The 13,372-nt window shown below is 33.5% G+C and overlaps 3 protein-coding genes across 5 annotated transcripts in view; all 3 read left to right on the top strand.

Annotated features, from left to right (window-relative positions):
• Positions 1-13,372, top strand: part of LOC131934719 (CD40 ligand-like) — a 315,715-nt gene that overhangs the window by 276,908 nt on the left and 25,435 nt on the right. The gene's annotated exons all lie outside the window — the stretch shown is intronic.
• The window catches only part of LOC131934717 (uncharacterized), a 307,927-nt gene that overhangs the window by 269,748 nt on the left and 24,807 nt on the right, over positions 1-13,372 (top strand). The window lies entirely within an intron of this gene.
• LOC131934716 (uncharacterized) lies at positions 503-8,881 on the top strand. Of its 3 annotated transcripts, XM_059290827.1 has the most exons (5): positions 568-637; positions 6,695-6,786; positions 6,950-7,018; positions 7,300-7,353; positions 7,699-8,881. In XM_059290827.1, the coding sequence occupies exons 3-5, from the start codon at positions 6,973-6,975 to the stop codon at positions 8,595-8,597; spliced, it is 999 nt and encodes a 332-aa protein (XP_059146810.1). In that variant the 5' UTR covers positions 568-637; positions 6,695-6,786; positions 6,950-6,972; the 3' UTR covers positions 8,598-8,881. The 3 variants fall into 3 exon arrangements, with proteins under 3 accessions (XP_059146811.1, XP_059146809.1, XP_059146810.1); XM_059290828.1 differs by lacking the exons at positions 568-637; positions 6,695-6,786 and adding an exon at positions 503-554 and having other exon boundaries at positions 7,259-7,353; XM_059290826.1 differs by lacking the exons at positions 568-637; positions 6,695-6,786 and adding an exon at positions 503-554.

The following is a 13,372-nucleotide window of genomic DNA, read 5'->3' on the forward strand; positions in this document are numbered from 1 at the left end:
AGTTGGGCCTGATGGCAAAATAAAACGATACATAAAACGTATTAGTTTGACAGAAATAAGTTAAAACTTTAAGTAGTTTTTAGATGATAAAAACGCTTTTGTAAAATCTTATCGCAATCGACCCATATAAGAACAAAGAGACTCGTATGCCCCAGAACTCAAGATTGGCGGGTTAGTAAATGTCTTTAGCTGACTAGTTAAACGACCAGCCACCCAACAAAACAATTATTGAAACTAAAGAAAGAACAGCTCTCCCTCACTTCACATCCATCAAAAGAACATTTCATTGTACCCCTCTATTTCACCGTTCTTAGTCTTTTTATCAGATATTAAATCGTCACTCAAGTCTTTACCCACATGACCTTCTACTTCTAACAGTGTATGTCGACGTGAACAACACCATTATAAAGGACACGAAGGGATTTCCCCAGATCTATGCAGGCCATGTGTATTTTTAGAATCGTCTATGTATAAATAAGCCTGGAAACCAAGAGCTACCAGTACACATAGCAGACAGGGCAGCGATAGACACAGTGTAAACCAAACATTCTCTGGTAAGTTAAGATACGATAACCAGTTTTTAATTTCATCATCTTATGCCACTATATAAAATAGTGTCTTTTTATCTTAACCAAAAGTAATATCTTAATGTCTCGTTTTATTCTTAATGATTCTATTATGACAATTTAAAACATCAATATTTAAATATTTTCTTTACCTAATAAATATCACGCATTTTATCAAGTTTTATTTTCTTTTTTACTTTTAAAGCTAGTCAAATTTAATAGCATTAAAAGCCCTTTACGTATGTTAAAACCACACTTATTGTATCGCTTGTACGATTACAAATTCAATTCTTAAAAGAAAACAGTTGTGTTTTTTTGTTACTTTTATCATGCTTGTGTAATTAGTTAGTTTTACAATTGTAACAAGTTTATGCTAATCGTGTCTTGCAGGCCTGTACTATTATATCATGTCGATATTTTAAGCATTCTTAAACCAACTTTACAATTTAGATACCATATTTAATATTTAGACAACAATATAATAGACATCGCTTTCAGAAAAATCAATTTCAATAACGTGAAGTTATAATAAACTGCACTACTACCAAACAATCGTTACTTTTTTTAAAAATCCAAATGAAATAGGAATTTAAAGTTAAATGTTATATGTTAGTTTGTCGCTTACATAAAAATTGTGATGCTCTGACGACATAATATTTTTATGTGCTGCTGTCAAATAAATATATGAACTCTTCCTTTTCTCCCAGACGGTCTCTGACATATGAACACGAATTGTTAACAACCATCACATGGACCTATATTAATTTTTTTTTAAATAAACAAACTCTGAGTAAACTGGCCACAAATGTAAAGATTTATATCAATACGTTATTATGTTTATTATAATGTATCAAGGAATGCAAATACATTTCATTTTGATCAAAATAATTTGGTTTCGGTAATTCTTCAGGAATTCCTTCGGGAGGGTGGGGGGGGGGGGTAAGCAATTCTACCACCCTCCTATCACTTACATCCCTGACTAAATAGAAAAAAAATTATATAGAATATTTTGGTATACAGCTGAACCGCCCTATCCTCCTGGAAATTTAACTCCCCCCCCCTTTCCCCCAAAGTGTCAAGTGCCCCCCTTCCCTAAAATGTCTGAAAGAAACATTTGATCTTCTTGTAGAGAACACACTGTTGCGTCCGGGTTTAGTTCAACGCAGAAAACGATTCACGACAGTCTTCAGTACTCTAATTGGTCTCAACTCTCCACATTACACAGTAGCCCCGCCCTAACCGCTACAAACTAGCCCCCTTACAATATTCACTCCAGCTTTTAAATCGCATTCGACATTGTGACAAAAATACGTAAACACACCAGGGTTAACTATACACTAGGGTTAACTTAGCTCTCACACGCACTCTCCCCTAAGTTCTAGATTATTCTAGTCTACTTCTATTTAACCTACAACTGACCCGTAATACACTTTAAAAGGGTTTAATTTTTTTATGCTAATACTCAGGGCAGATACAGACAGAATCATCCTAAAATAGTTTTTGTTCAATATTGTTAAACGGTGAAGGTTATTTATTTGGAATCCATTTCTCGATCGGTCTGTATTTCACCTGAGTGACGTAGTTTTTCAAATATTAGCTTCTAAAGTGGGTAAAGGTAGTCCGTCAGAATGACAAAAAAAAACAGGGGAATGTCGGATGGCAAGCCTTTAACAACATTCGGTAATGAATTATATAATAATAAATATAAAATAATACACACTCCCTTTACTATTAGAATAACTAACTACTCCCTATTTTAAGGTACTTCCTGTTAAATACTAGAGTAACCGTCCCCGCGCGTGGCCGCGGTGTTAAGAATAAATTCCAGGATAGTCCGGGGCAATTCGTACCATGCCGGGGGGGGGGGGGGGGTACAGTCAGACGCGCCTGGTTCAGTTTAGTAAACGACTATAATTCTGCTTCTTATCCCGCATTCTATCACAATCTTTAAAACGTAAGTATGCTTCGTAGCGCTACTGGGATAGACCGGGCCGGCAAATTGCAACCTGTCGGGCACCGGCGACCGCGTCTGATTCAACTTAGTGAACGACTAAACGACCCATCTTATTCATACTCTATCGCACCCGCTCGCTCGAAAATGAATTTCCCAGGAATATTCTCAAGAGCTTCTTAAAGTTACATGGCGATCAGATGAAAGATGTAGAAATGCATAAAAGACAAATAAAATCTTACGAAATATATTAGAAGGATTTCATCAATGCGTTACCAATCATACATTATTAGACGCTTGACCTTTTTTTTCTAAAACTGACTTATTTTAATGTAAACAATGCCTGCGCTTGAATCATACTTATCGGGGCACGGGTTTCATACACTACCGCCCAAAAATCCTGGGGCACCAGATCGCGAAAAAATTGTAAACTTTCTTCCAGTTATTTCCCTCAATTATTATCAGACTGTTATAAAATAGTGAACACATATTCCCTAATGTAGAGGCTATAGTGGCACATTTTTCAAACCAGAAGGGGTAACAACACGAAAGCGGTTCAAACTATAGCCAAAGATGTCTTTTACATGTACGGAAAGTATTATAGGTTGTGTACGTGATACTTTGATTTAGGTATGTCCTACCGTTGGGGTCGTTTTATATTGCGTATGATTTAAATCTTTACCCACAATACAAACTTTTGTCATCGCGTTTTACATATGGTAGAACATGCCGGTTACACTTTACCAAATTTGGCATCTCTAGGTCTAATCGTTTTTTCTTTACATTTTTTAGTAACGTAACAAGGTCCTTGGTGTATTTGCCCCCTTAACTTTATACTCATCCGAGATTGAGCGTATTATAGAGGCCTACAATAGCGATTTAAAACTGGTTTCCTTTCCTGATGTCTTCGTAAACACCGCATTGATATTTTTTACGGTCAAAGGGAAACAACATTGGAAATATTTAAAATGCTTGAGATATTGATTATTATCTTTCTTTAAATGTAATACCCAACTATAAACTAAAGAAGTCCTATATTAAAACGTACCTTTTGAAAAACAATAATCCATTTATTGACACGAATTACAATTGCAACATTAAAATAGCTCTTCGAAAACGTATTAAAAGATTTTAAAAGCTATAATGCTTTTCATTTTGAATATTAAATGTAAAGACATCTTATGATATTTTTACTTTCTCGTATATACGAAGTATAGAGAAAGTCTTGTAATCGTGCAAACAAAAATCGAGAATTTTACAAATCTCGACGTTTTACACCTCACTGATACGGAAAAACATAATTTTGCAATCTTGTCCGTATGTCTGTCTGTCTGTGTGTGTGTCTGTGTGTGTGTGTTTGTGTGTGTGTAAACACGATAACTTGAGTACCATTACAGCTAGGCTAATGAAATTTCATATATAAGTATTTTATCAAAATCGTTGATCCTGATCAACTTTTGAGCGATTTCCGATAAACGGAAGTAATACTTTTTCTACTTTGAATTTTCCACAAGCCTATAACTTGAGTACTATTTCAGATAAATAAATGAAATTTCACATGTAAGTAAAAGATCTAATTCTCTACCTCCACTCAAATTTTGAGTAATTTCCGTTGAGCGGAAGTACTAATTTACGCTATTTTCGATTTCTCAAAAAATGCATGTAAATTCATAAAGTACTAATAATATTGCGCACTAATATGCACATTTTGTTTTGGCGTTTGCTTGGTGCGCAATTCTTTTTTCTACTAGATTTCATTCTATTTCTAAAAGTTTAAGTAAACAAAAATCATGTCTATATTCCGAGTTGCCATCCCACGTAGTGTTATATTAGAATATTCGAGAAAGTTTAGGGGATATCACTCCCGGTTTATTTATTTGAGGTTTTTAAAAGCCGTATTGTTATACCTGTTTTTATACTAGTTGAAAAATGTAGTGTCTCCAAATATGTTTAAGAAAAGTTAATGGACTATAGACATTATTTTTTTAGGTGCGGGGTGGGATAAAGCTGTCGTATACTTAAAATATCTAATACATTACCTCGTGTAGGAATTCGTCTGGTAGTTATACATGATATCGAATGACTACTCCTCAATGGGACCTGAGCCTAATTGGAGAATCAACTGTTGATTCAGTAAAACCATTTTTTACATTGATCAAAACACTGATTTAAGCAAACCACTGCAGTACAAAAAACCGGGAAGATGGAAATAACCCCCCTACCCCATCCGTCAATTAATCCCCGGATATCCCCCCTCCCGACATTACCCACGGAGTAATTACCCACTGTCAATTACCCCCCGCACACTAGGATAATAGGTTAAAGTATAGTTAGGGTGTGACAGGATAAATAATCTCAGGACAAATGATCTCAGACAAAATATCTCAAATGATCATTTGTCCTGAGATAATGTGTCCTGAGATCATTTGTCCGTGAGATATTTTGTCTGAGATCATTTGTCCTGAGATCATTTCTCATGGATCCAGTTAGGGTTAGGTCTATAGTTTGGGCTAAGGATAGGGACAGAGTTAAGGTAAACATTGGTTTAGGTTTAGCGTTAGCTCTAGGTTTAGGGTTAGCGCAAGGATTAAGGTTAGAGTTAGCTTTATGGTTAGTGTTATTGTTAGTGTTAGGATCAGGGTTTAGGTTAGGGTTGATTAATGGTTAGGGTTAGGGTTAGTGTTAGGGTTAGAGTTAGAGTTAGAGTTAGAGTTAGAGTTAGAGTTAGAGTTATGGTTATGGTTAGGGTTAGGGTTAGGGTTAGGGTTTCGGGTTCGGGTTATGGTTAGGGTTGGAGTAAGTTACATAATAGAGCTTCTCATATAAATTTATAACAGATGATAACACAACTAAAACAAAATGAACCCTTCATTTCATCTTACAGTTGTTGACAAATATTTGTGAGCTATAATTTCGTTAAGGATGGCAAGATTTGAAGAGAAACCACTTAAAGTAGTTAATCGTTATTTTGTATCGATCGCTTGTTTAGGCCCATTGCTCAAAGTAATCACACCTGTATTCTTATATAACTTGGAATATACAGATGATTTTTAATTACTTAAACTTTTTAAATTTTGGTATCATTCTGTGCCTTAATTTAGTTTTATATAAGCTGTTTTGATTTCCTAAGTGCCATATCCTGTTGTAATTGTTACATAGTTTTATTTCTTTAACTCGTAAATTGAGTTTTGTTTATTTTGTATATTTATAGTATTTTGTATAGAACTAGAGTCATAGTTTGTACTTAAAAGGTACTTAATGGATTAAGAGCGTTGTTAGTTACAAGAATTCGTCGTGTCTTTCTTCTAGAGGTTATATACGAGTCCACGTTGAGTTTTTGTGTCTAATACTCTTTTAGTTTTGTTGTCATCTGTTTATAACCATTCAAAAAGAATCCGGTACGTGCGTTAGCTTTACCATAGTTAGAATAGCGCTTGCAATAATACATAATTTATTTAATATGATATTTACAACATTCTAAGAAAATCTTGATAGTCTTCAGTGAAAAGTTAAGGTCTTTAGTATTGTGGTTTTAATTAAGCCTACTTCTTCTAAAAGAACACATCCATTACATGACAGTGGCATAAATGAGTGCTCTAAAAAAGAAGCCATAGAAACATTTTAAAAAATAAATTAGACTGTACAATGGAAACAAAAAACATTCTAAATTCTGTAATAGAATAAATTGTAAATATACAAGTTAAATTTTAACAAAAGTTCTACAATTGTTTAAGTACATTTAAAACTAAATTGCTAGATGATGATTTTGTCAATCAGTGGAACTACTTTTAAAAATATTTAAATGCATATTTTAGAAGTGAATGTTTAATTAGGCTAGATTAAGAGATATGATCCAATCTTTTAATGTACTTATTAATGTAGTAACTTTTATGAGCCTATTTATAAGTCTGAGACATGGACCATCCTTATAATGTATGCATAACACCTTCAGCAGAACTTTGTAATTTAAACACTAGAATTAGGTTTTAGGCTGCTGCATTATAGTTTACTGCAGTAATATAAGTCACATAAATATGTCGTAGTTAATGATACTATAATAATAAGCCTCCTGATTTCACCCCGTTGAAGTATTATGTCAGTACTTTACCTTTTTATATAAATTATTGGAATAGCATTTAATTTAACTGCTTAATTTAAGATCATACCGTTTTGACAGATGTTTGTATTCATTCAAGTGATTTTCCCTCCTAACGAGAAGTTTCATATTCAAGTAAAAATATAGCCATGCCATGCTGTCTTGCTTACATAGTAAATATTTTAACTTGAATTTAATTCTTTAAATATTGATTCATCCTGTTTTTAAAAAAATGTGTTTATAGTTTTCTATAATTAATAATGCATCTGTTTAATGCACCTGTTTTCTGTTTAAAAATAAAACAGTTACATTTTATACTCCTGTGTATGATTTCAGATCTGAAAGAAAAGTTATGACAGATGTGTGTATTTGTTCTTTTTAAACAGAAAACTGATTACATTTATTGTAAGTGTTTAAACAATTACAAAACTATCAGCTAACATGGTTAACGATTGACTAATTCTAAAAATGTACAATTAAAGTTCCGAATACAATACATAATATCATTTTGAATATCATATATGTAATTGATTGATAACTAAAAGACAATTGCAATCGAATCTTTTATTTAAAAAAAGTGTATATCTTTCAATTATATTTTTGGTTCAATGATGAATTGCATTTAACTTGTATGTATCTTACAAGACAATTGCAGGTTTTTAATAAAATACGTTACATATATATAGCTACACAAGCAGTGGGAAATTCCAACAAAAAGACAAAAATGTCTACAGTTACAGGTAATAAGCATTTTCATGCTACATAAATAGTATTCTTCTTTAATTTAAAGTATAATTGATAAAATCCTGTAGAAATATGTGATAATCTAGCAAAACAATTCTATTATGTTGTGATTTTAGGTCAACAAGTAGAGGTGTGCTTTATGTTACATTAACAGAAAATTAAATTGTTTTTGTTTATTGTTATGAATTTGTTTTATTACATGTTCCTATAAGTAACTAATCTGAAATACTACTACTTTAGGTTTCAGATTTAGAATATATAGGTATTTAAAAGCATATGTGAATTTTATATTAGTTATTTTTTAAGGCAGTTTAAATAATCTGTTACACCTATTCCTGTAGAAAAACATGAAGCTGAGATGTGCTATGGAGGAGAAGCTGATCTACACACGCGTGTTACTGGCTGTAAGAAGAATCCAGGTCACAACGGTTTTATACCGCTTAAAAATTTCAATACAAATCATCTCCCCCGACGTTACCAGAACGACCTCATGTATGAGACAATCCAAACATTGGCAGCCCTAACTGTCCAGATAAAGACTAAATTCACCAGTCTAGAGAGACCAGAGTTTTACCCAGGCACTCAAGTTCCATATCCATGTTATAATGACAGAGGAAGTCACGTGATGAGGTTAGGTACGGGGAGGGTGTGTCTAGCGACCAAGGTCAGTTTTGATAACTTTACCTGTCCTTGTGCCAAGTGTCTAGTCTCTACCACACCGAGCAAAGTGTGGGGGAGGGTTTCTGTGAAGACAGCCATGCATGTGGTGTTTGATCACAGTGAGGCGAGAAAGACCAGTTGTGTTTTAGGTTTTGATGACAATAAAAGTCCAGGGATCAGTCTTGATGGCTGGGATATAGGATATGTAAACATTATGGGAGACTTTTGTGAGTTGCGATATTGGACATGTGACTTAGAGTTGGTTGATGAACTGCAAAAGAAGTGTGACCGCTTTTATGATCTATGTGGGGAAGTAAGGGACAGATACAGGGGATTAGTTGACAAAATCAAGTTGACCGTTATAGTGTCACATCCTCATGGCTGTCCTAAACAGGTATCTGTAGGACAATGGACACAAAAACGTGAGAGGGATGGCTACAAAATCAGGTACTGGTATACAACATGTACATGCCCAGGCTCCAGTGGAGCGTGTGTCTACAGGCCGAGACATAACTTGAGGTCGTATAACCATCCCCACAGTGGATCACACTTTGGATTAAATTATAGTGCGGAGTGGTGAGACTGATGTAACTGTTAGTTCTCTCCCCTTGTCTTCACAATGTAAACAAACAAAATGGCCGAACCTTTACCGTCATTTCAACTGTTTGTGTTGAGACTTGCATGTGTTGTAAACATTGTATTACATTTAAATTATTACAACACATGTTTAAATTGTTAAAAATCGTTTAACCGTTAAAATGTGCATCTACCATAATTTTTATGTTTATCGTTGTAAATATTTTGTCTTTTACAAAATTTGGCAAAATTGTTCTATGCTTTCAATGAATTGTAACTTAACATATTATATTTCTTTCTATTCTTATTTGTTTACATAATTATTATAACCTAGAAAATAAATGTTCAAGTTAAAACAATTTTGTTATGTTTTATTTTTTTATAGACTAATAAACGCCAGCGAGAAAAGTCTCAAAGGTATTTGAGAGGTCCATAAATTAATTTAAAAATCATGTACAGCGTAGTTACAATTAATATGGTTATAAAATCCCGTCTGTCTGGTTTTTAGCGCAATTTCCATTCTGGAGAATTGCGTTTATTAACTCGTCTTTTCTGGGAATGGATGTGTGTTCGCAGCTTTAAGTCGTATCTCCTTCTCAACGAAGCAATATCGAGGACTAGTTCCAAAAGCAATTCTGTTAAGCAAGTTACGAGGATGATAATGGGACAAAAAATTCCAGAATTCCTTCCTTGATTTCCCGGAAAAGCCAAAAAAACCTCGAAAAAATTCAGTTTTTGGCCCATATCTCGGCAACCAGACCACTTAGCGACTTGAAACATTTACCAATCGATTGCTGCCATAAATTAAAACTATATTGCCAAAAAAAGTTTTCAAAAATATCCTTTCGTTTGGTCACAAAATTTTTTTAAAACTTACATTATACATAATACACTACAGTACTGTATAGCAATATATAGATATCTATTTTTCGCTATCTTTTAGATCTTGCTATAAGTTTATTTATTTTTTTTATTATTTATTTACTTATTAATTGAAACGTTATTGTTGTACCCTATTAATTTATTTATAATTTATATGAGAGTGATAGGGAGTTACAATTACAAGGATTTGTTTCGCTAGGCCTAATCATTTTTTCACATTTTTTAAAAACAATAGAGTTATATGACTAACAACCATTGCGCGCCTACTGAACATGAAAGCGCAGCCATGGAACGTGATGACGCATCTATTGAACGTGATGACGCGAACATAAGGAAATTGCGCTAAAATTGTCACTAGACTTTTTAATTAACTTGTTTTCGGACTTTACTAAAGATTGGACGTATTTGATGTTTTTAATATTTTCGGTGACTAAATAAAAGTTTAGAAAAAGCAAAAACAATTTCACGTGTAATGGCGACATAAACAATGGCATCCTTCTATTCGATAGGCCACCATATTTTAGTATACACATTGTAAGATAAAATAAACCGGGAGTGATCTCCCCTAAACATTCTCGAATATTCTTAAATAAAACAACAGAAGATAGGAACTCGGGATATAGTTATGATTTTTAATCCATTTTAAATACTTAAACTTTTTAAAATAGAATAGAATCACATAGAAAAAAGTATTGCACACCAAGCGAACGCCGAATAAAGATGTTCATAATGGTGCGCAATATTATTAGTACTTTATAAATTTAGATGCGTTTTTGAGAAATCGGAAATAGCGTAAATTAGTACTTCCCGTCAACGGAAATTACTCAAAATTTGACAGAACGAAGAGAATTAGATTTGTTACTTACATGTGAAATTTCATTTATCTATCTGAAATAGTACTCAAGTTATAGGCTTTTGAAAATTTCAAAGTAGGAAAAGTACCACTTCCGATTATCGGAAATCGCTAAAAAGTTGATCAGGATCAACGATTTTGATAAAATACTTATATATGAAATTTCATCAACCTAGCTGTAATGGTACTCAAGTTATCGTGTTTACACACACACAAACACACACACACAGACACACAAACAGACACACAGACATACGGACAAGATTGCAAAATTATGTTTTTCCGTATCAGTGAGATGTAAAACGTCGAGATTTGTAAAAATCTCGATTTTTGTTTTGCACGATTACAAAACTTTCTCTATAGGGCCTACTTCGTATATACGAGAAAGTAAAAAAAAATTACGTCTGCTGGACAAATCCAACGACAGTAAAAAGTTTTTCTCCGACGGGAATAAAAAATTTTGATACCCTCACTTGTCGGTCTACGACCTCATAAAATATTGGGGGGGGGGGGGGGGGTTCGTACGTCAATTAATTTAAATATATCTTATATAAGGAGAATTTCTCTCGCGGTCACATTTTAGTCATTGACGAGGGCTTTGAGTCTGACAAACAATTTTTCCATACTCCCTAGACATCTATAGAGCTGCATTCATAAAATTAGCCAGATATACCGAGGTTAAGTACCTTAAAATTTGTGTTGAAATCACCCTCAGTTTTTCCCATAAAATACATATATTATATAGGGAAATACGACTGGTCAGTTTTGACCCATTTGCAGAATTTTCCCAGATCTACGACCTCACAAATTAGTAGGTGAATCGTTCGTCAATATATATATATATATATATATATATATATATATATATATATATATATATATATATATATATATATATATGTCATAGAAAGAGAAATTCAATCTGACTTTTTGCCCTCGTCGAGGACGTTAAGTCTGACCAACAGTTTTCCTTACGTCCTAGTCATCTTTATAAGTGCATAAAAAACCCAGATGTTCATAGGTTAAGTACCCTAAAATTTGTGTTGAATGTGCCCTGTTTTTCCCATAAAATACAAAGATTATATCGGAAAATACGACTGGTCAGTTCTGAACCATTTTCAGATTTTTCCCGGATATGGTGAGTTTTTTGTGACACCCCTAGGCGTTCTTCTACCACATGACAAAATATCAAGGAGTTCGTTCGGCAAAAGCTTTTCTCATAATATAGCTCATATAATGTGAATTTCAATCGCGGTCACTTTTTAACCCTCGTCGGGGGCTTTGAGTTAAACGGACAGTTTTTCCATACGGTATGACCATTTATTTATGAACGTGCAAAAAATAAGCCTGATGTACAGAGTTTAAGCACTAAAATCGTTGTTGAAATTACCCGCTGTTTTTCCGTGTATTTACTCTACTTCTTTTGCCAAGAAAGAAGTGGTCTCATAATTTTTTTTTTTGTAGAATTTAGATTGACTAAAGTTTTGTAAAAATTTGTACTAATTTATATTCACTATAGAGTCGATTTATTTTGCGAAAAAAAAACAACAGATAATTCATTTCCTGTTATCTTTCTAAACCTCTGACTCTGCCTCGATTTAATCCTTACTTTTACCTTCATCGACGTAAAATATATTATACATTTATATAGATGAAGGCTAAAATGACTACACCTTATGTCTGTTTAACCGATGAGGTGCCTTTGCTTAACTCAAGTCTGACGTGTAGGCCTTAGAAAAATAGAAAAAGATTAGATCCTGTTTTTTTTTTTACGCTATTCAAACATAATGTCCATTGGCTGTTGAAGCTGGGCGCAAATACAGATGTCAAAGTAAATTTACTTAGGTTCAATCCGTAAATGACGTCACTATTTTTAAAGCGAATTGACCTCCCCTTCCCTCCATCACACATCTTCACTAAAAGCTATACGACTTCCATCCCATTAAAAGAAGTCACAAACCCAATCAAAAAGGTTGTTGAATTCTTTTTTAAACACCGATTTTAAAAAAAAATTTTTAGAATTTTGACTGAGCTCCGACAACTTTGAGTCTGTTAATCAATATATATTACAATTTATTAAGACAGTTTTCTAACATGTAAATAAGTTTTTAATGTAAAATTATTTTGTCACACAAAATTACGGTTCCCCTACCCCATACAAGTGGTATATTATTTATGGACGACCCCTAAACACATGCGCAATTTTATTTTTAACTCAAATTATCATCATTATCGTTTACCTTTTGTGCCCAACCGCCTTTGTTTCCATAACGTAAGTTATGTACCCATTAGAGCTGGATATACTCAGGAACGTTCGACTGATTTGAACCTGGATTCGAACTCCAGACTCTCGCAAGGTCACGCCGTCCCATTGCTCAATTAAAGATTGACCGTTATAGTGTCACATTCTCATGGCTGTACTAAACAAGTCTCCGTAGGACAATGGACACACAAACAAAAGAGGTATGACATATACACCAGGTACTGGTACACAACATGTACATGTCCGGGCTCCAGTGGAGCGACTGTGTACAGGCTGGGATATGACGAGTGTTCGTATTACCATCCCCACGGTGGATCAGACTCTGAGGGAAATTATAGTGGGGAGTGGATGCACTGATGTTACTGTTAATTCTCTCCCCTTGTCCACAAAATGTAAACAATTAATGTAATTAATGTAACAACTTTTAATTAAATGACTAGTATACATTTTATTATCAGTAAACTATTAAAACAAATGTTTTGATTGTGTGAAACCGTTTGTGAAACTGGTTTCTTTTGCATGTACATTGATGGATTTTATAAATTTTTGTTTTACATGTGATAAGTATTTTTCTAAAATTAATGCCGCAAATTGTTGTTATAGAAAGTATAGTATTTATGCTGTAAAATAGGCCCAATACAATTCATTAAAAGGCCCATTTATTTTTTTTCCTATTATTTGTCTGTTGCTTGTTTACAAAAACTGTTCTTAAATAATAATAAAATCCTTAAAAAGAATCTTATTTCTGTGGTTACTTTTATTATTTTGTGCTGATAAGTTT

The sequence above is a fragment of the Physella acuta genome, unplaced genomic scaffold, assembly GCF_028476545.2.
Source record: "Physella acuta isolate Inbredline_101_S28 unplaced genomic scaffold, ASM2847654v3 ptg000116l, whole genome shotgun sequence".
In the NCBI taxonomy this organism is placed as follows: Eukaryota; Metazoa; Mollusca; class Gastropoda; family Physidae; genus Physella; species Physella acuta.

What these genes read in the sequence shown, in the direction of transcription:
- LOC131934716 (XM_059290826.1), top strand. Translation starts at nt 6,973, where the DNA reads ATGTGTGTATTTGTTCTTTTTAAACAGAAAACTGATTACATTTATT. An exon ending in GAAAACTGATTACATTTATT is followed by an intron (nt 7,019 to 7,299) that starts GTAAGTGTTTAA and finishes ACATATATATAG; the next exon opens with CTACACAAGCAGTGGGAAAT. An exon ending in AAAAATGTCTACAGTTACAG is followed by an intron (nt 7,354 to 7,698) that starts GTAATAAGCATT and finishes CTATTCCTGTAG; the next exon opens with AAAAACATGAAGCTGAGATG.